Here is a 23,520-nt window from a genome sequence, read left to right as displayed (position 1 = left end):
GTTAAATATAAAATACCTCTCAAAATCACTCAATCATAATGTAAAAAAAAGTCCATTTAAAATAAAAATGATAGCATTACTCCAAATATGAAGAACAAATTTAGGAAGGATTAGAAGATGTAGATATGAGTCATTTCTGAATTCTCTTTCTATAGCAATAAGATATATTCTACAAAAGACTCTAAGATCTTCAAGTAGAAATACAGATAGAACTTTCCAGATACCCATTTTAAAATGACATTAGTTAGCTATTACCTGGCAATTTTGTTTTATGGGGTATATAGTCTTTATTAATTTGGAAGGGCTTAAGTTACAGAAGACCATGTCAAAGCACCCAAAGTTTACTTTTAACTTCAAATTACTGGAGTGGCAATAAAAGTGAAAAACCTGGAATGATTTATAGATCCTGATACCCTACACTTCACAGATTGGAGACTTATAATTCCCCTCTGTGGCTTAAAAGGTTGACACTGTTCATTTTAAAAGGATTGTTTGCACAACTATAGGCCTCTGAGGATTCAGCTTTAGCAGAAAATCCTTTTTAAATCACAGTAAAAGAGAACAAATGAAAAAGGAAATTCAAAATGTCCAAAAGGAAATGGCTCAATCAAAATTTGTATTTTAATACATTTGTACTAATAGAATACGCTTAGAGTAAGAGGCATTTAAATTGCCACACTTGACTAATATTTTTATACTTTCTGTTTATATTCAAAGAAAGAGAATGGTCATTTTAAACCAGTTCTTTCGAATTATTTTCCACATTTTTACCCTACAAACACAAAAGTACTGTCCACCAAAGTAAGAAGTCCACATCAATAGTTGTTTTCCCCTCATGAGTATTCCCTCTGAATATGCAATACACAGACTATAAATATGGGCAAAACAATTACTCTTCAGGGAATGAATAGACACAGCACATGCTATTGCTTCAATGAATCAGTTATAGTGGGAAAACACAAATCAAATCTAAGTTTGATGGAATGCTTATAAGACTGGGAGCTGGGGCTGCACTTTGTTTATTATCTCTGCAGAAAACAAAGTGTTCTTTCTGACCATAAACAGTTGCCTTGTTTGAATATGCTCACTTAAGGCTTCCTACTGTTCAGCTACTTTTAGGATGTTCTGAAAATTCTTCCTACTTGAACTCAAATAGAAATCAAAGATTACTATCACAACAAATTTCAGATTTTATGATGAAATCTGTTATATAGTCAAATCCAAAAAGACATACACATATAATCAGTACATGCACACACACTTTTTATAACAGTGATTGCTCTCAAATATAAATTCTGAGGCTGAGAAAACTGCAAATACTGCAAAGAATAAAAATACCTATAAGGGAATTCTTAGTAAACTATATAAAAATATATAGCATCTTAATTTTTAAAATACCAAGGAAGTTTTAAGTACTTACTTAAAAACTCAGCAACATGCCTCACATCTTTTTTCTTATTTCCTTTTAATATATTTACTTACATTTTCATAAATATTTTTCCACAGCACCACTGAAGAGACATATATTAAGAATTCAGTTTGGAATATGGAAAATATTAGAAAGATAGAGGTTTTATTAAGAAGAAATAGTTATTTGATGGTATGAGAATTTCTAAGTAAACTTTTCAAAGTGAAAATGCTGATTAACAACTATCCAAAATTCTATCAATAAATTTTCAAGGACATACTGAAGTTCATTATGAAGGGAATAAAGTTTTATGCATATTATAGAGTTTTATGCATATTAAACTACTAAAGTAAAAGCAAGAACTCTTATTTTCTTCTCACTACGACTGATACTAGGAAAAAATAATTACAGTTTCCAGAGGGAGGAAAATGCCTGATTCACTTAAGATTATTGAAAATGTCTTTTTTTTCCCATTGTAAAAAGGACATAAAGGCTGAAGCTAAACAATTATTCACTGTTTATAAAAGTAATAGATACCTGTGTTTGTAAAGGAGGCCTCTGATACAGTTTTTCTTTAGTTACAGAGGTAGTAACCAGAATAACTATATGTTTGAGGAATAGGAGAATGTAATTAGACTTGATTTGAGCTATATGACAGATCTTTCAAACTCAGTTCTAAAAGAAGATAGCATTTTTATTTAATATCTTCATGGGAAGAAAAATACCTCATTATTCTTCAAAAACAATGAGCTTTCTGAATGGGTCTGTATTAATTTGTAACTTTCAAGGAAACACCATAAACCAAGCAATAAGATCAGGGATAATTTCTATAGTGAAAAATAATCAACTATACCAAGAAATTTCAAAAGTATTCCCTCAAAAGTGCAACAAAGGAAGACTCCAGTTGGACCTTACCTAACTGGCTTTACCCTTTGCTTGCTCTATTAAAAACTAGATAAAGCACTTTTGTCTAGTGTTTAATCCAGGACTTATTTTTAAATAGTACTTTCTTTTATTGAATCAATATAATTCTCATTGTAGCTTAAGATTCTTGTTCTTTACACTTTAGAATCCTGTGACAGATAAAAAGAGTGAGGCCTCACAGTAATTATCTCAGGAATCCAGTTAGTATTTCTGCCTTAGCTTATCCTTTCCTTCAACTCAATCATTTGTTCAGATGTAAAATACAGCTATTTATACTTGCCCTACTTAATTGTTACAGAAACAAGTAAGAGAAAGCCAGTGAAAGAAATCAGTGTATGGAAAAGTATCAAAAAATAGATCTAATTCAAGTTTCGATTCTGCTAGATTCAAAAACATGTTTCTGCCTCACTTTCCAAGTTATAAATGTCAAATTCTAACTTCCTATTTTTGCACAATTTCAAAATTTTCAGTAAATCATGTGAAAATACACATTCCTAAAAGACAGCATCACATTTACATTACCTAAAAAGAAAAAAGACAAACTGACATGAAACTAAAAAGAAAAAGTCATTATCTTACTAGTTTTATCTTATATACTAGAAAAGTTAGTGAAAGTAAGAAAACAATGCTATGAAGCATTTTCATTAGCTTAACAATATTGATATAAATACTGCACTTATGCTTTTGATGACTGCACATATCTTATTTTAAACTGCCTTTATATTCAAACATATGAAAAATAATTCTAAGGCTTGTTATTCTAAGAATAGACAGAAAACGTCACATACCAGTATAAATAATTAGCCAGTGTTGAGTTTTTACAGGCTCTTGATATCAGGAAGGTACAGAGATCTTGCTGAAAGAAAGGGAAGAAATATATATGTACGATATTACCATCTGGTATTAACAAGGAGGAAATAAAAGTCTAAATTTGCTTATCGATTTTCAACCATATATCTTTGTCACAGACCAGAGACAGAAAAGGAAGCAGAGCAGACAGATCTACTGAAGTACACTGCTGAGGGGAGCAGTGGGAGAGACAGGAGAGGTCTGCAGTGCCATATGGGTCACCTCCTGGCAAAGGATTGAACTCGTGCTGCAGTGACTGCTGATCGCATCATAGTGCAAAGGTTTAACCCCTTGTACTTCCAGGGAGACACCCAAATTAGACTTTTTTGAGGAGAAATCTAACAACACATACTGGATCAAATTCTGCAATATACTTCCAATGAGCTATTCATAGCAGCATTAGTCAAACTAGTGTGTTTCACCTCTAAACTCAGTTGACTTTTTTTATCTTAATTTTCTGTATGAGTTAAAAAACAGCTACTTGAGCACATTATCCCTAACATCAGCCATACATTTCTAAAATGTAATTACAAACACCAAAGATTACAGTGATGTTCCTAAATGTTAACAATAAATAGTTCATGTTTCTTTAATAAAATATCTAAACCCAGTTTATTTTCACATTGCATGTGAATTCATTTGTATACTCAAAGCACCAATAAAATGCCCTGAATTGAGAATTATATGGCACTTTTCGCTGAGATGAAAAGTCACAAACATGCATCATGGAACAAGTTATTTAATAAGCTGCAATATCTAGTTTATTAATCAAAACCAGTGTTTTAAACACCAATATTAAAAATGTATCCGGCAGGACAGCTCCTGTAGGAAATTTGAAAAACCCTGTACTCACTTCCAGATTTTCACCATCTGAGCCTTCTTTAGTTTTGGTTGCAGGAGGCGGAGATGATACAGGAGGAAGAGGGCTGGTTATAATTTGGGAGCTGAAAAAAAAAAAAAAAAAGATGTGACTAAGGTACAAAATAGTCTGGCAATAAGAGAAGTTGCATATTTTTTTCATCACAGTTTACCTAAACTATGTCTGGCCGAAGAAGCATCGCTTCCTAAAGTGTGTTCTATACAACATTAGGTTTATATAATGCTCTGGAAGACAGATTCCCTTGTCCAGTATATGAGTAAAAGCCTATTGGAAATTTATGTGTAAAATTTTGTTAAGTACTATAGCTTTGTTTTTAAAGCCATTTTACTTTAATCCAATTCCCAAACATGTTTGGCCCCAAGACTACCCTATCTCTTTTTTATCTTTTAAAAATCATACATATTACAGGCTATATATGGAAAGAATCATGTTACAGTTTCCATCCTGTTATAAAATCTTTAAATAGACTTCTAATAAAACATTCTAGGTGGTATAAATAAGAGGGAAGGCAAATAAACACGAGTAGGTTGCCAATGCACAGTTAAAGAAAATGGGGTCTGCAGTTCGCCAATGCACAGCTAAAGAAAATAGGGGCTCATAAACACAGAAAAAGACAAAGCATCCTAGGGAAGAAAAATCTTTTTTACTGATTTTTTAGTTCACCTTCAAATGAGACAGAAAATATGAAAAATAACATTATCTTAACTATAAAGCAAAATTTAGACCTACATCCTTGATTTATATCCCGTTATTAACAAATCTCATGGCCTTCCCAAACATTTTATATAATTAAGCTCTGGGTTTCTCATCCAAAAGTTCCTATTACTTCAAATTTTAAGATTACAGGAGTCATAAAATGCCAAAGTAGAAAAAATATGGGCTTTGGATTAACTCTACCTTTGACAAGATGGAAGATTTTGGGCCACTCTGTAACTTTTTCTCAATGAAAACTGTAACTATTCAATAAAATATCAGGTCCCATAATACACCATACCCTTCATTTTATTTTTGTGTGAATAAATTTGTATCTAACACATATGGAGTTCTTTTCAGACTCTTTTCTAAATGCTATATGTGTATCAGCTCATTTTATCTTTCGACAACCCTTAAAGATCAGTTAGTACTGCTATATTCCCATTTTCAGGATGAGAAACAAGGGCCACAGAGAGTATTTATGACTTACACAAGTTGACAAAGTTAACCTGGCTGAGTTAAGTTAGTTAAATATCAGAACAAGATTTTAACTCACTACTCTTACTCCATAATCAGTGCCGTAAAACAGTATTCAATAGTAAATTGTGTTCTGTAAGTATATATGCCATAATCTTTGGTAAAATTTCAAATTTCAAATTCAGTGCCAAGTAAGGTTGGGGACATCTGGCAAAAAAAAAAAAAAAAAAAGACAGCTTGAAAGTGGGACAGGTAGCTATTTTAAAGTCTTCCTTAAATATTCATACCTATCTATTTCTGCAGAATTTATTCCAGAATTTGACACATTTTCTGAAGTTGAGCCCTGACTATCTTTCTTTGTAGGTTCTAATCCATTTTTTATGTCATCAAAATTTTCATATTTGAGAGCTTGGACGAGCTGTAATAGGTACATCAATAAATCCTGGAAAAGCAAACAAAAAATAATATTAGAAAAAACACAAAAATGTGATTATAGACAGAATTTATTCTTGAATACCAAGTAACAATTTATTAATAATCTAACAATCAAGTGACCATATTAGAGCACCTCTAGATTGTTGTTTCTAAGAATCATTTTTTAATCAGAGCAATAAACACTTGATTTTCTATTATTCTGAGATTTATGGCATTCAAGATCTATAGGTGAACTTACATTCATTTCAAAGGAAAAAAGTATATTACATGATGGAAAATTGATTACTATATTTAATTACAAATATCCTCCTTGAGCAGTCTAAGTAATTCAGTTTCATTGCTAGCCTTCATTACTCCGGAAATGCTACTGAATATATATCATCCTTGTGTTTTCCCACTTATAGAAAAGATTTACCAAGTGAAATAAAAAATACCTCAAGAAGGGGCATTTCTAAAGAAAACTTTCCTCTTTTTATTTTTTATTTTAATTATTTACTTATTTATGCATACAGAACTGGGGTACAGGCCAGAACGAGGGTACAGAGAGGATTTGCCAGAGAAAAAGTAGGGAGCAGAACAGGCAAATGAACTGAAATACACTGCTGAGGGGAGCAGCAGGTGGATCAGGAGAGGTTTGCCACACCATGTGGGTCACCTCCCTAGCTGGAGATTGAATTTGTGCTGCAGTGGCTGCCACAACTTCATAGTGCTTCACTTTAACCTACTATACCACCAAAGAGGAAACTTTCCTTTTTTTAACTCACTCATCAACCTCTGATTTACTGGTAATCTGGCATTCAAAATTCAAATTACACAGTCTACTACTTATTATATAGTCAAATATTATGATACTTGTATATTTAATATAGTAAATATATTATATAGTCAAACAGATATAAGTAAAACAAACAAATTCAGGCAAGTCAGTAAAAATTTCTTGAGTTGTGAAATATTATCTAGGTAGTAATGGTCTTTTTATTCAATAACAAGTTAATTTTAATGCTTCAGAGTACACATGTGAAATCCTATGTCAAGATCACTTCCTAACTTCACATTTCTTACTGAATTAAGAACTCATATTTAGGCATACATTGTTAGCAACATAGGTTCTGTTCTTGCCCAGAAGAGCTATGTACAACTACTCTCCTGTTAAAGCCAAATACTTCCTATGTTTCCTGTATTTTCAGCCGCCTTACCATTGCACATTCTGCTTCCCGCTACTTGGAATGTAATGTCATTAACAACTATAAAAATTCTATTTTTCGGGACATCCCTGTTGATGCAACGGGCTAAAGCACAGCACTATGAAGCTAGCCCCAGATGCTTCAACATGAGTTGGATCCCCAACCAGGAAGGTGAACCAAATGGCATGGCAGACCTCCCCAGTCTCACCTGCTGCTCCCCTCAGCAGTGTACTTCATGAGTATGCCTGTTCTGCTCCCCACTCTGTGTCTGGTGAATCCTCTCACTGTTCTTATATCTCTTGTCTGTTCCCCAGTCCTATATGTATAAATAAATAAATCTTTTTTAAAAATCCTACTTTCTTTCAATGTCTATCAAAGCTAAGCCCACTTCCTAGTCCTCTTTCAATTCTAGTGGAAAACCTCTCTCTCCTCCTTTTGAGCCACAATTTAGGGAAGAAATATGGCTTTAAACTAAGCAATTAGACTTAAATTCAGAAAAGCATTAAAGATTAAGATTTATTTTCATAAGTGTAAGCTGTTGAAATATTAGAAAAATCTGGTCCTCTCTGGTGGCGCAGCAAGTTAAAGCACAGCACTAAGAAGCTAAAGCCACTTCAGCATGCATTTTATCCCCGCCCTGGAGGTGACCCTCATGGCGCGGCATCTCTCCTGACCTACCCACTGCTCCCCTCAGTAGTGTACTTAGTTAGCCAGCCTGTTCTGCCTACCCACTCTGTCTCTGGTGAATCCTCTCACCGCCCCTGTACCTCTAGCCTGTACTGTACCCCGAGCCTGTACTGTACCCCAGTTCTGTATGCATAAATAAATAAATCTTAAAGAAAAAAATGAGAAAAATCTCACAACAGATTTAATCTGTTTTCATGTATCTTTGGTATATATTATCAGCTGAAGTTTCTCAGATCATGTAATGCTATGTCTACAAAATAGGATTCTGTAAAATTTTAAAGTCTATTAGAACTAGTAAGAGAAATCATGAAAGTGATTAGTAAACTATAAATATTAAGACAACAATACAGTTTGTGAATAAAACATTTTGTTTTACAAAAGCAAATAATATAAAGGGAGTGGGATAGTTCATAATATTAACAACATAATTATGTAAAGAAATCTAATATTTAAAAGACATTTAAGAATTTTTATTAAATTGTAACTTGAATAAAAAAATCATGTCTTCAGGAGGGACAATTTAAAATATCACAAAGATATCAACTTTCCTCAAAAGTTAATGTAATTCATCAAAAATTCTGTTAGGAGTTTTAAGAAAATTACTATATTGTTCTAAAATTCTTGGTAAGAATATACAAAACTTCTCTTAAAAATTATAAAAAGGGGCCCTCCCTCGTGGCGCAGCGGGTTAAAGCACTGCACTACGAAGCTGAAACCACTTCCGCATGAGTTCGATTCCCGTCTGCCCCGGAGGTGACCACATGGCGTGGCAGACCTCTCCTGACCCGCCTGCTGCTCCCCTCAGCAGTGTGCTTCATCGATTTGCGAAGCTGAAACCACTTCCGCATGAGTTCGATTCCCGTCTGCCCCGGAGGTGACCACATGGCGTGGCAAACCTCTCCTGACCCGCCCGCTGCTCCCCTCAGCAGTGTGCTTCATCGATTTGCCTGTTCTGCTCCCCACTCTGTCTCTGGTGAAGTCTTTCGCCACCCCTGGGTCTCTGGCCTGTACTCCAGTTCTATATGCACAAATAAATAAATCTTTAAAAAAAAAAATTATAAAAAGGAAGAGAACTTGTCTAACTATATAGTTATTATGAAGCTATAATTTTTAAAAAGATGCTATTAGCTCAAAAACAAAAACTTTGTAGAGTCTTATCAGCAAAATATAAAACTTTTTTTAGTCTAACATGCTCATACAAGCTATTCATACAAGAATATGAAAAAAAAATATATGCACCAGTCTATCACTAGAATAGTTTTAGCAAAAGATTGGAAGTAAACTGTCTGTCAAAAGGCTGACTAGTTAAATTATAATAAACTTGCAGTACGATATCTGCTGATATCCAAAAATAATAAGATAGATCTACAGGTGTCAACAATTCTAATTTGAATTAGAATTCTAATTATGTTATGTTTTTTTTTTGGATTTGATATGTCTTTATCATTATGAATATTGCCTATTCTAGGAGTGATGAGCTGTATACTAGCAGTGTGAATAATAAGAGGGGAACAATTCCTCCAGGACAATCAAGCAGCACTTACAAAAAGCCTGGCTACCTGGAGTGTTTATGCTATTTCAAGAAATTGGACTAACTGTTCACAAAGAAGACATGATATTTTTATTCAAGTTTTTCAGTTAGCCAAAATATTGATACTTAGATAAAGTAGCCTTTTATGTACTATGCTATGATGATACGATTCTACTGCCTCTTGCAATACCAAAAAAACACTGAAAAATTATAAAACCACAGATAAAGGGAAAGCAAGAGGACATTTTGTTAATTAGGAATTTCATACAACATAAATGATTTTAGTATGAAATCTAGATAATGTAAATGCATAAGACTTCTGCAATTGTCTGTGAATACAAATTTCAAATTTTTGTATTTTTCGTAACTACAAAAGCAGTCACATAACTATTTTTAAGGCAGGAAAACTAGGTGAGTATTTTGTTGACAGAGTCAGAAAAAGAAAAGCTAAAATTCAGACCTTATATATACCTACCTAAGCAGCAGTAAGAATTAAAAGATTTTGTTTTTTAGCTTAGTAGACGCAATTCATTATTGATTAAGTTCAGAGAATGGGAAATCATTAGATAACCTACCACTATACTATTTAGGTGCTCTCTTTCTCTGAAACCTAAAAAAAATTCCTAGCAAGTAACAGTTTAGAATGCATACAATGTATATATTGTTACCCTCTAGCTCATTAACAAAAATGATAAAATGATCTAGAAATAGCTCAGTGTTTGCAATAATAATAGTCCAGAATCAAACAAACCCTTAAGCCTCGAAGCTGGTGAGAAAATTGAAGTCAGACAGTAGTAAAAAAATGCCATTTTACAACTTTTTAATTTAAATTTTGAAGCCACATCCAGGGGCTGTCTTGACTACAACCCAAAGGCTCTTACCTAGAGTCTAACAAAGAATTAATGACTGAAGTGAAATTTCTAATAAATTTTTCAACATTTCAAATAAATATTGCAATTTCTAAATTTCTGATACAGTAAAGACAATGAGGCTGATAATAATGATGAATCATACATAGTTCTTAGAGCTTTTTTAATATAAGAATGAAAAACATCCTGTCCTAATAAAATCCTACAATGTCTGAAATTTGTCTCAAAATAACCTAGTGGATGGTAAACAATGGAAAGACCAAGTTCTTCTAAATGAAACAAGATTGGTTCTATCTTCACTGCTGCCAAGGATATATGAGCATTCACTGTAGTAGTTAGTGATTAAATTTTACTACAATTAAATATATACATTTAGTCTATCATAAATGCTTTGTTTTCCTCCTTGAAATTCATATGCCACTACAAATTCAAAATGATTTATGTTTTAAAGTTTTTGATATTAGTTTTGATGGGATTAGCATTCTTCTACATTCTGAGACTTGAGAAAAGTCTGATCATATTCCATAAACCCTATAGGCTAGTATATACTATGTTGGAGAATACAATCACCCCATAAAAATTATTAAGAAAAAAATTCTGGATTAGTCTCACTAGGAATTACTAAAATTCAAAATCAAGCAATACACTGTGTCAACACAGAGCGTTCCTTCAATTCTGGTGGGCTTATATGTATATAAATTGCCAGCATAAAATTTGCTGTCTTTGCTTTCCAGAAGATTCAAAGCCACCTTCATAAAAATCTACATATATTCATAATTGTCAGCAGCTGAGAGTTTAAAGAAGGAATTTGGAGGAAAATAAGATGACCACGCATCTCTATGCTTTAAAGGCCCCAAGGGCTTTTCAAGGCTACAATTAAATGTGGCTCATTGTATACTGACTGATAGAAGGGATCTGAATTATTCCCTAGCTGGTGCTGCATTAAACCATTTTTCATTAGAATTCCTTTTTCTAGACAGAGCAATACAAGCTCTGCTGCCAGGTAAATGTCCTGGGAGAAATTGTCCTATCACGTAAGAGATCAGGAAGTAAATTTTCATTTCACAGAGGAGTCCTTGGAGGAATATTTTAATTTTACTTCTGAAAACACACCTAGTATATCCTCTTCCCTTCTAAAAAACTCCCTTTCTCTTCCCCTCCTCCCCCACACAGATCAAAAAAAGAGTCTATATTCAGGCTGCAATTTAAAATGCATGCGAAGTAGAGTAATGAACAGTGATATAACCTCATCATCTGCCTGCCGTAACCGGGCCACAGCATAACGCCTCACTGTAGGATTGGTGTAATGAGATGATAATAGTTCCAAGGAATCTTCGACATCCATTGGCTTCCATTTTCCCAGAAGTTCCAATGCCTGTTTAGCTTCTTGAGGTAGATCCCAATTAACACATTTCAAGAATTTTGTCAAAGCCTAAAATCAGAAAAGGTCTTAAAATTAGAGACTACCTTGAACAGCGAAGGCCAAAGGTGACTGGGTAGAGTTCTACTTGGTCCTATAACAGAGTCATGGAGTTAATGACTATGACTTCTATAAATACTAAATACGGTTATACATATGCGCTTAGAAAAGCACTGCAGAATGGGGGTAGGGTAGGGCAGAGGAAGGAACAGTACCTGAAACTTCACTTTTTCAGGTTAAATCGCTTGCAGGGAATTATGATTTTTAAAAATTTTCATTGTTTTCCCCTTCATTTGGTGTTTGATGTTTTCAAATAATGCAGCCCTCAATACACAATAGTAGTTAAGGCACATCTCATGAACGCAGATGCTTTAGCTATAAGCTTCATTTTACAAGATGAACATGACATAAAACACAGCAAGTCACTGAATGAAGAGTATACCCAAGCAAGGGCAAAATTCCCATCACCAACCCATACCCTCACCCCCAGTCACTGAAGGTTTCCCTCATACAACAGGCACATGAGGACTCAAATTAAAATGCATATGCATGTTTCTCATATACAGAAAAGTAACCATTTAAAACATAAAACTCATAGAAACAAACACAAAGATAGATAGATACAAAGCAGTAGCAAATGTTCTGATTCGGCTAAATGCTTATAGCATCTGTTTTGTAACCTTACTTCAGTGAATAGTTAGCATACTAAAGTTTTCACAGTATTGTCAGTTAATTCAATTACCCTGGAGTCTATCACCCCTGGCTGCACACGTAATGACCCCCTTTTATGGTACCTCTCTTTCATAAAAGGCAATCTAGGTCTATCTATTAGCAACACTTTCCCAGTTGACTCAAGACATTCTCTTCTTTCTACTTCTCTATGAATTAACTTCTTCAGTAAAGATAACTTAAAAAATGTAAATTCCTATTCTACTAAAACTTTTTTGTTAGCAAACTTAACAAATTCTAAGAAATGGTCCACATGATCAACAAAAACGTTAGCACTAGCATAAATATATGCACATACATATAGCTAGTATAACAAAATGAACTTTCATTCCCATCTCTTAATTTATTCTTTATTTCAATTAAGAGAAAAGGTACTATAGATATTATTTAATCCAAATGCTCAAATTCTATTGTAATCTCAACATAGCTTAGTGGCTTGTTCACCACCTGATAATGGTAGACAAACTAGACCTGGAACCCAGGTCCACTGACTCGCTCAGGTCAGGTGGTTCTTCCTCACCATTACAGCATCACCATTTCCTTAACAGCTAATAAGCCTATGTCTTTTAGAGCTATTCTCTACCAACACTGATGCACTGAAACCATTTCCAATTCATGTCAGTTACTTACCTAGAGTATTTTCCATACTGTAGCTAGAGTTTGGCACAGCCCTCTCCAAGTTAAGAGACTCAGTATCAGTTTCTCTTTAAAGCATTTCAAACAATCTCTTGGGAGGTACAGTTAGCACAAACCCCAACTGTGAGCAGAAATTTACCTTGTAAAATACTCACTTAAATAATCCTATGACTTATTCCAAAGTAACCACTTATATTTACAGACAGGGAAACCATAAATGAACTAAAAGACAAAAAACTGTCTTCAATTCTTCCCACTGGCAAATTTAACTGTATAGAGAGAATGTAACTAACTGTATCCCCCTAGGACAGCATTTCCAATATTTGAAGACTCATTTTAGTGTATGGTGGTTTCCACTATGTAAAGAGTCATTGTAACTTAAAAATGAGTAAACAAACATAATAACAAAACCCTGGCTTCTTAGAACATTCTATTAACACCTCTCACACAAATCTAAAATCTAAATTCTCATCATCCCTTCTATGCCTCAACCAAGTTAACCTATGTTCTTTAGCAAAATAGTGTGTCCAATAGTGTCCAATTTAAAATGCATTTAAAACCCTGCCCTTGGTCCTACAACAGAGTCATGGAGTTAATGAGGACTTAAATTAAAATGCATATGCATGTTTCTCATACACAGAAAAGTAACCATTTTCTTAAGGTCAAATTTTGATAAACTCAATTTTTCTAGGAAGTTTCCAGCAACTCTCAGACCTTCCTTTAGAAGTTGCCCCATTACATTCTTTTTATTTAAAATAATGTTCTTCTACCTGACACCTACTTCTGTGCACATTCTTGTATCTATAACCGGAGGGTGTATTCCCCAAGACAGCTATCCATTTCCTCTCATCTTCTACACACCATTTTGCATACTGTCCCTTGCCCATCTGAGAACACAGATTATCCTAACTCATTCCATGCACTTATTTTTTCATTTTAACCCAGAATGCAGTCTGGATTGAATACTTTTTAAGTAGCCACAGCAAAATTTTTCCATTTCACAGTACATCAAGCTGTCTTAATAGAAATGTGTGGATATGTTCTGATTATAAGCAAATCTTGCAGCATGTTGATGTACTCAATTCACTAACTGCAACAGTCTAATTCACAAATTCTCAGATTAATAGATTTATTAGTAAGATTTATAAGTAAGATTTATAGAGCACACTGTTACTAAGGAACGTTACGCACTGTATGTACAAAAGACTTTTCAACTTTGGAAAGCTCAATGTAACAAATGTAAATAAGAACCAGTAGAATGAAGAAGGAACAGGGAAAAGAGTTTAATAAGACAGTATAAGAATTTGAGAACCATGATAATGACAACATTTAATCTCAAGTTGTTTGAAAATGCTTTGTTGATATATGTTAAGTAAAGGTACAATATTTAAGTAATACTTTATTGCTAGAGCTTCTATAAATATCTGCAGACTACAAATTCTGGAGCCAGGTGTTTGGGTTTAAAACCTAATTCTTGGTACCATCAACTATTAGCTGAGTCACTTATGGCTTATAATTTACATTTTATTTAACAACTTTAAGGTTGTGGTGTCCAAGGTTAAATGTTAATATTACTACACTTATAACATCAATAACTATTTTAACTTCCCTTCTGATTTTAGAATCACCTCACTACAGTCTCCTTTTCATAGAATCACAATCATAATTACTTCAAAGATGAAAACATGAAACATCATATATTGCATATATATTAACATCTATAATTCAATTACTAAAAATTTCCACTTTGCTCTTAATAGGACACCTATTCAAATAAAGACACTTTGACACCTACCAACTCCTTATTTTCTGTGGACACCTGTTGGAAAGTTCCCACTTCTTCATGTCATGTGAATGTGTCCATTCTATCATTATGTTTTTATGGAGGACCCATTACATAGACATGATTTATTAAATCATTGGCCACAGGTGATTAACTCAATCCTCAGACCCTCTCTCTTCCCAGGTCAATGTATGAGGCTGAAAGTTCCAATTCTCTAAACCCAGGGTTGTTACTCTGACAAAGTGCCCACCCCTCAGAGTCACCTCATTAGCATAAACTCCAAAATGGTTGACAGGCTTATGAGTAACCCTCAGGAAAGGATTAGAGTTTAAACTGGGATGAAGACCAAAATTTATTTCTTATAGCACAAGATCACACTTGTTGCTCTGATATCATCACTTGAAAATGTTCAAAAATGAAACTATCTCTTCACTTTGTTCCGACCATTCATGCTAAAAATCCCAAAAATTAGCTACAAAACATTTTATACATTTCTTTTTCTTTCCCTTGTCCTCCAAAATCAGCCCTCAAAATCAGTGGATGAATCTCCCAATTATGTCTTTTTTAATTCTCAGCTCTGTTCCAATCTATCCTGATACATTTTCTTTAAAACATCACTTGCTGGGGAAGGATAAGGAGAGTGGATAAACTGGGGAAGGACTGTCCTTGCATGGAGAAGGACAGAAGTGGACTTAGGGGTCAACTTAATGAAGTCTACACAGGTGTGGATCTACAGCAGTGCACCTGAAACATGTCATAATTCAATGGTACTTCAATGAAAAAAATCTGAGAGAGGAGCACATAAAAACATTAAATTTCAAATTAAGTTCCCTAAAACCCAGATTCTTCTATTAATCTCATTCCCTTTAAAACTGTATTTTAACTTCAATGATACAGTTAAAAAACAAACTTATGTCCTTTAAAAAAAAGCACTTGTAATGCATTCTGTTGTTCTGGTGGTTTCCTACTGTCAGTGAAGTCAAGCTCCAGAACACAGAATTTAAAGCTCATCACCTCTAATACCATCTTATCTATTTTATAACCATACATACAAACTTTTCTTTTCTTCCCTTTGAAAACATTATCAACGATGTTCATTCAAATTTTAAAACTAATATTCTGTGAAAGCTCCCTGACCTCTAGCACACATATATTGTTCTCTTCCAAATTTCTATTGTATTCATTACCTAAATGTTTAGCAAGGCAATGGCCCTGAGTCAATAACTATGCTATACTTCCCTACTTTGGTTATGTATAAATAATCTTTTCCCCCAAATAATTTTAATTCATTTGAAGAAAAGGGACATGATACACATAGTTCAGAGCTTGGCTTATGATAGGACAAAAGTTGATAAATTCTTGCTAACTGAATTCACTTCTCCTAAGAAGTCCACCATCAACTTCTTGATAGGAGGCACAACTGTGATGACTGTCCTGATAACACTGACTTAGTGGCTATTTCTGAAGACGCCTCACTAAGAACACTCAGTATATCACTACTACCCTTCATCACATATGGCTTTCTACTGTTTTGGCTCCATAAATGTAATCAATTGATACTGATATTTTTATTTCACAATTTTATAAGAAAAGCAAGTCACCATGTTAAAAGCTGAATTTTAAAAGTTACAATATTCAAATTTTAAATTTCACAAAATGAGCGATTTCTTGTATGCTAAAGTAGGATCACAGATTTAAGAACCATTTATATGCTTAACATGTTTTGTCTGGACAAGTTTTAAAACTATTAACTTTTCCAATACAACATCAAGCCTAAACTAGAAAGTTTTCATCCAAAATACTTAAGTTACTTAGAAACAAATAGGTGGAAAAACCAAATCTAATTAAAAATAAATACAAAGTGTAACACTGTAAGAACCAATTTCCATCAATTTGTTTTCTGAATACTGCTTTCTCTCTAGGAAATCTTTCAGCCTAAGGGCCCAAGTGCCAAATAATCTAAATCACAGTTCCTGAGAAACTGACACTGAAAGAATTTCTTTCTGCAAATAAATTACCAAACAAGAGTGCCGGAGCATTTGTTTTCTACAAAACCCATTTTAAATTATTGTGAAGATACAAATGTGGCTATGTGAATAAGTCCTTTGGTCACTTCAAGGCCAAAATACATTTGAAAAGTGCTTCCCAAACATTAAAAAATATCATTCACTCTGCTCTAGTGATCATAAGAATCCTATAATATGTCCTGAGAATTGAAGTTTCATCACCCACCTTTCAAAAATTTGAAATCAACTAGTTAAATGAAACTTGTCACATACTTTATATCACTTGAGCGTTTTATTTCTTTTGCACACATGTAGAAGTAATTGAATTTCGGTGGGAAGTGACTACTTGTTTAAACAAACAATTTTTCTTGCAAGCATTTCTATCGAAGAGAGTTCGGCTCTGTAAATCTATTCTATGCTTTTTGAACCTATACATTTTAACAGGTTTAATTCAATATCTTACTGTGTATTTCAGACAGCACTGTGCTGCATTCAAGGTGCAATTTCTGTGACCAAGGTTATTCTTCATTTAACATAATATTGTGATACTAACTCAATCATCTTATAAACACAAACTCACAAGCCTATGTTCCTGATGATGAATATTTCCTTTTTTTTTTGCTATGATGAAAGAATAACACATAAAGCTTTAGCAAAATTAGAATTCCCCTCTCATTCTTGTTATGAATATAAAAGGGAGTGAATATGATTCATCTGCAAAGAATTTCCCAAGGCATCAATAAAAGATAAAGAGAAAAAGTTGAAGAGGTAAGATGAGCTGCAAATATATTTTTATCCTTACTTTAGAAACTAAAGGAAATTGTTTCAGAAAAACAAGTTAAGCAAAGTAGTTAAAGACCATCTCAACGGTGTAAAACATATTCACCATTCTTTCATTTTTACATAATTATATAATAGCTTTCTGACAGATAGTAATTTTCTTGATGGTTCTCTATTCTGCCCCCAATGCACTTTAGAATTCCTGCTAAGGCATGAACATTATGCTGCAAACATTTCCCCTGTAATTCCCTTATCTATGTCTTCACTGACTAACTTGTCTTTAAACTCATAAATGTGAGCATATCAAGAGGCAGCATTTACAAGCTTTGTGACTGCTGTACAGGTTCTTCAATCTTTCTAAGACTCATGTTTCTTCATCTGTAGAACAATAATAAAAATAACACATACATCGGAGGGTTGTTGTGGAATGTAAAATATCCTTGGCACACAGCAGCAATTTAATAGATGCTGGCTACTATTATTACACTTTAAAAGTTAGCCCTTGAACCTATGTTCTAAGAATTTACAGACCATTTTAAGAATTATAGATGAATTAAAATTTACTATCACATAACCAACTTACATTAAATACGAGGAAACTAAAGGTGAAATAATTTACCTGAAGTGAAAGGGTTCTTAGTGGCAATAGTGAAATTCAAAACCAGCTCAACTAAACACTAGTACAGACTACTTCCTCACAATTCTCTCTCCAGAAGCTTTATCGATTCCAGTTTCCTTATGGAAAAGCAAATAAAAAAATAATAAAAATAATAAAAAAAAAAAAGCTTTAGCCTAACCTCTATCCTGCAAACCAAGCTGTATAACAACTAATCCATCAATTCACTATATACACTGCCAATTTTATTTCTCACACTTCCTCTATACCCCCTCCAGAATTCTGTAGTTCTTTCAAATAATGTCTTCTAGGTTCAAAATCATAAAGGTTCAAAGAGGTAGAAGAATTAAAAGAAAAATCAACATTTCCTTCTGCACCTACTATGCAAAAGGTAAATTCAGCCAGGTTAATCACCTGGATTATTTACTGAAACTATGAAAGAGGGCTTTATCATTAAAAAAAATGAGGAAACCTAGCTTTCAAAAGAACTTTTTTCACCTTATCTAATAACTTGTACTGCCAGAATTGAACACAAGTCCCGCAGACATCACATTTAGACATTATTATCTATGCATTAACAAATTGGTACATGGGTCAGTTTACTTTTTTTGTAAATTAAAAATAATGGAGTATTGGCCCTCGCTGGTGGTGCAGCGGGTTAAAGCACAGCACTGAGAAGCTAAAGCCACTTCCGCATGAGTTCATTCCCGCCTGCCCCGGAGGTGACCACATGGCGGAGGTGACCACATGGCGCGGCAGACCTCTCCTGACCCGCCCGCTGCTCCCCTCAGCAGTGTACTTCATAGATCTGCCTGTTCTGATCCCCACTCTGTCTCTGGTGAAGCCTCTCGCTGCCCCTGAACCTCTGTCCTGTACCCCAGTTCTGTATGAACAAATAAATAAATCTTAAAAAAAAAAAAAAGGAGTATCTTATGTAATTTTTTACTCGACAATAACTATATTTCTATGGCAGTTTTATGAAATCACTCATTAGCAACAAGTTTATAAATAATTTGATCTATAAAAATAGTCAAGAAACTCACTTTTTCTTGATTAGTAAGATAATATCTAAACTTCCACACAAGATCCTGTTCTTCATATGTAAGCTGCTTGGTTGGTGGATAACTCACAATAATCTATAACGAAGAAGAAAAAGAGTTTTCTGTCAAATTTATTCTTCCTCTGTATTTCCACTTTATTTAAAATTTTTCACTTATTTCATTATTTCTACAACAGAACTATTGGACTGGCTGCAAAGTCATGACTTTTTCTGATTTTCAAGCAAAAATGTGTTATGACTTTTCTAACAACCCAGTATTACAGACATAAGGACACCATACCCTCAAAAAAGTGATAAATAAATTTGTTGTATTTATCAGTGTAAAAGAACATTAAAGTATGAAAGAAAAATAATAAAGATGTCACACTCCATATAAAATTATACACCAAGTCTTCACTTAACATAGTTAAAAGTTTTTAAGAAACTGCAACCTTGCAAGAAACAACACAACAAAAACAAGTCCTCCAATAAAATAATTTTGCTTAATATCACGGGGATCTATTTTTTCCTCAGCATTATAAGGAAGCCATATTGAACAGCAACACCATCCCAGAATTTGCTGTATAACTACAGAACTCATTTAATTCAACTCCAAGCAAAATAAACCAAAATAAAAATACTCCCACCTCCTCAGAAAATAGAAAAAGGAAAATCAAAAGCTTTCCCTTATCAATGTACCCAATAAAACATGTGTACATACCAAGCTCTCACAGGAAATATACCCTTAAGACTAGTTTCCAAGAATGACATATAAAAGATACATACTATTTTCAGCTCTGTCTCCAGAACTAATTTATTACTAAAAAATGATACTAAAAATGATGCACAAGTGAAACTGCTGAAATTACATAGGGCTCACTAACCTGGGAAATCTCTGCATCACAATCAGGTATAATGAAATGGTATCGCATCAGCTGCACCCAAAATATTTATTTATATAAACATTTTACAAAGTTTCTTACATTAAGTTGATCCCTCGTGGCAGCGTTAGGTTTGAGATCGTGGTCAGAAGGTCCACTTCTTAAACTCCGAGCAAGTTTGTGGTGTTTGCTTTCAACTAAATTCTCCTATAAATTATTTAAAAAACATTAAACAGCAATGTAATAGGAAGTTCAAACAGCCAATTAGAAATAAGGAAAGCAACAGTTGCTTAAGACCACTTATTACTCATGAAACTTTATAGTTTGTTCTTATTATAACTTTAGTATCCTAAATATTTTTTAAGACATGTCCTCATTTTGCAAGAAAACTGGTCTCTATAAGACTTTCAACCATTAGATTGTTAATAATCTTTGAACTTGTGTTTATAAGTGAAGACCTATGAGATGATGGTATCTTCTTCTGAACAAAAGAGAAAGCATGCATATTTACTATTTATTTTGCAACTCTTCTACAAAGAAAATGGTTTTCGCCCAGGGAGGAACCAGAAAGCCCTTGTTTACCAATATTTGACTTCCTGTCATTAGTTGAATGAGATGCAGTGACCTTCTGACTTTATTTTTAGATATTAATATTTCTTGTAAAAATTCAACTAAATCTGATGTAAGATAACTGAAGTATATTTATGAATTGCTTTTACTTATATAACTGAGGTCCGCTGTAATTTTTTTTAAAGAAACTGTATGCTCGGGCTTCCCTTGTGACACAGGGGTTAAGCCTCAGCAGTATGAAGCTATAGTCAGTCACTGCAGCATGAGTTCGATCCCCAGCCAGGGAGCCTCTCCTGTCTCACCTGCTGCTCTTCTCGGCAATGTATTTCAATACATCTGACTGTTCTGCTCCCCACTCTGCCTCTGGCGTATTCTCTCAACCCTGCCCCCATACCTCTGATCTACACTCCAGCTCTTGTATGCATAAAAATTTTTTTAAAAATCTTAAAAAATATATATATATATGCCATAGATTGAATCTCAGTCATCATTCTGGAGAAAAGCACTTTCATAAGAAATTTTCAAAACTCACCATAGACATCTGAGGGTCAGGAACTTTCACTATCTCAAAGCTTGTTAAAATTGGAGATGACTCATCACCATCCTGGATTTCAATAATAAATGAAAAATTAAAATATGAAATTAAAACACATGGTAAGAAACAATGTATAATAATGGGATGCCAATGTATTTTTATTTTATTTAATGAACAGCATGTCTCCATTTAAAGTACATAATCACTTATTACCATTTGCTCCTGATCTTTAAGAACTAAATCTAACAATAAAATCTGCAGAGTTTTTAGATATAAAGGATCTGGAAATTAGATTGCTTTCTTTGAGCCCTGTTTTTTTTTTTTTTTTGCATTTTTTAAAGTCTGTTCATAATTACAGTGTGTCAAAAATAGTTTTTAATTTTCCAACTTAAAAAAAAAAACACTGCATACTTAACACAAAGCATTTTCAAAACATTTCAAAAACTACTAAGCAGATATCAAACTAGTACAACTGAGTTCTATTCAGAGAAGTAGTTTTAAGTGTGGTATTAAGGTTACTCTAATTTATACACAGCTAGAAAGTAAGCAGCTTTGCTTCTTAGATGACACCTATACAATATACAGCAAACTTGAATAACAAGAATTAATCAATCAATTCATAAGAAATAAAGCTGTCTTATATTGTTGCATTATCATTTCTAAAGAATGCTGACTTTTATTTCTATCCAATTCGGGCAAGAAAGGTAAATTCGACCTAATAAATGTCATTGAATGCCTATCCTGGAAAAGCCAAACTAATTGAGACCAAATTCATTTCCTCACAATGCTTGTATACCAAGCATCAAGTTTTTCTGTCAATTTCTAAATGCCAGTATATTTTCAATTTTAGATATGCACAACAAAATCAGGAGAGACTAAAAGAAGGGAAGTATTGTGATTTTCCTTTAGTTCAGTAATTGAGTCTTACAGAAAACCACAAATTCCCACAGCCGTTGTTTAACAGGCCAGTTCTCAGTCACAACACCAGAAAACACATTTATCAGCCCAACTGTGACAAGTAATCTTCACTAAGGCTATCTGTCACAAAAGACAGGTGACAAGAAAGTCTATTTCCATTAGATTCAATACACTGGCCCAGCAATCTTTACACTAAGTGGAAATATGACAGGGTAGGTAGACAGGCATTAATTTATGGGCAATTTGCAAGAAGCAGTAGAAAGGGGTCAAGAACCTTCTTTAAAAAACTTAAAATTTTTCTAATTTCTATTCTGCTATTATTTCATCTATTATCAAAGCTGTCTTTCAAAAGATCCTTCACATCTGCACTGTTCAAAAGGACCATCTCCATTAATATGTTTTCACAATATATACTCCAGATGAACAGGAAATACTGCTTTTAATGAAATGACATGAAGTATAAAATGCACTTTTAGTAAAATGTATTCATGACAAAGCAACTTTACCTGCCTACATTTCCCTTTATTTTGATGGTAATTTTTGTAGTAAACTAATAACAATATTAAATAGACTACCTTCCTATCTTCATTTTTCCTCAGGGAGTATTATTTATAAATCAAAAGACTGAAACAAGTTAACTCTTCCTAACCCTATACATAAGAAAAGAAAAACAAGCTAATGGGAAAAATTACGATTAACTTGAAAACAACCATACAAATGATCATAAATGAACTATATCCAATAAACTTCTGTTATGAAAACATCTTTCAAAATAGTAATTTAGTTATAAAAATATATAAAAATTGTAAAAACCACTTGTGACAGTTTTAACAATACCAAAGCATAAATGTAATTTAAAAATACTGCTTCTAATAAACAAATGTACTGCATATCAGCTTTATCTATACTAGAAGAAATTTTATTTTATTATACCATATATCAAAAGTATGCTTTCAATTGTCCTTATGTAAGCATGTGTTTAATTTCCATAATAATGGAAGATACTAGGTTGATGTGGCTTTGAACTGTATATACATTTATAATATCTTTTTAAAAACCTTCAGTAAACATTGAAAGCAGGTATTTTTCAAGTAGCTACATATGAAAAAATTAACTATATTTTTTGAATAATAAGCTGACCAAAACAAATAAAACTAAATACTTATTATTATTCAGCCTAATGGTACCACAGTTTTCTTAATTCTGCATAATTAGGAACTTCTTAAAGAAGCAAACTCATAACTTATGGTTGACAATTCCAACAATTATAAATTTTATATATGTATAAATTTACTATACCATGTATATACATATAACCTCAAAGAACAGCCACAGCCTTAACTTTCAATATTGTACATTAAAAAATTGGATTCCCTTGTTTACTTTTCAAATAAACACTGTTAATAAAATTATTATTTTATTGTCTTACTTGCCAATTTTGAGAACAATTAATCAAAGTTTTAAATCTCTTACATATTTATTGAATTCTGTAACCCAGAACTGCATTACAGGAATGATCGGCTTTTGTAATCTTGTAGTAGCTATGTGATTTGATTTGTGTATACATAAACAGCTGCTGCTGACAGCTGTCTGCTGCTATCCTACAACCAAATAATTCATCTCAGCAGGAAAAAACAGTAATTTTCCCCCTCCCCTCTACTTTAGAGACA

At 33.3% G+C, this 23,520-nt stretch overlaps 1 protein-coding gene across 2 annotated transcripts in view; it reads right to left on the bottom strand.

The window, feature by feature from the left end:
• Positions 1 to 23,520, bottom strand: part of PIK3C3 (phosphatidylinositol 3-kinase, catalytic subunit type 3) — a 113,473-nt gene that overhangs the window by 57,097 nt on the left and 32,856 nt on the right. For both annotated transcript variants that reach the window (XM_004683867.2, XM_004683868.2), the window contains 7 exons: positions 20,930 to 21,001; positions 19,930 to 20,034; positions 18,951 to 19,043; positions 11,184 to 11,369; positions 5,519 to 5,673; positions 4,035 to 4,125; positions 3,121 to 3,188 (listed from right to left, as the gene is read on the bottom strand). In XM_004683867.2, the coding sequence (XP_004683924.1) occupies positions 3,121 to 3,188; positions 4,035 to 4,125; positions 5,519 to 5,673; positions 11,184 to 11,369; positions 18,951 to 19,043; positions 19,930 to 20,034; positions 20,930 to 21,001 (770 nt within the window). The remainder of the gene's footprint in view (positions 1 to 3,120; positions 3,189 to 4,034; positions 4,126 to 5,518; positions 5,674 to 11,183; positions 11,370 to 18,950; positions 19,044 to 19,929; positions 20,035 to 20,929; positions 21,002 to 23,520) is intronic.

This window comes from Condylura cristata, unplaced genomic scaffold (assembly GCF_000260355.1).
Source record: "Condylura cristata isolate star-nosed mole 26May11 unplaced genomic scaffold, ConCri1.0 scaffold00016, whole genome shotgun sequence".
Taxonomy (NCBI): domain Eukaryota; kingdom Metazoa; phylum Chordata; class Mammalia; order Eulipotyphla; family Talpidae; genus Condylura; species Condylura cristata.
Note: the sequence above shows the minus strand (reverse complement) of the source record. Positions and strands in the feature narration are given on the sequence as shown.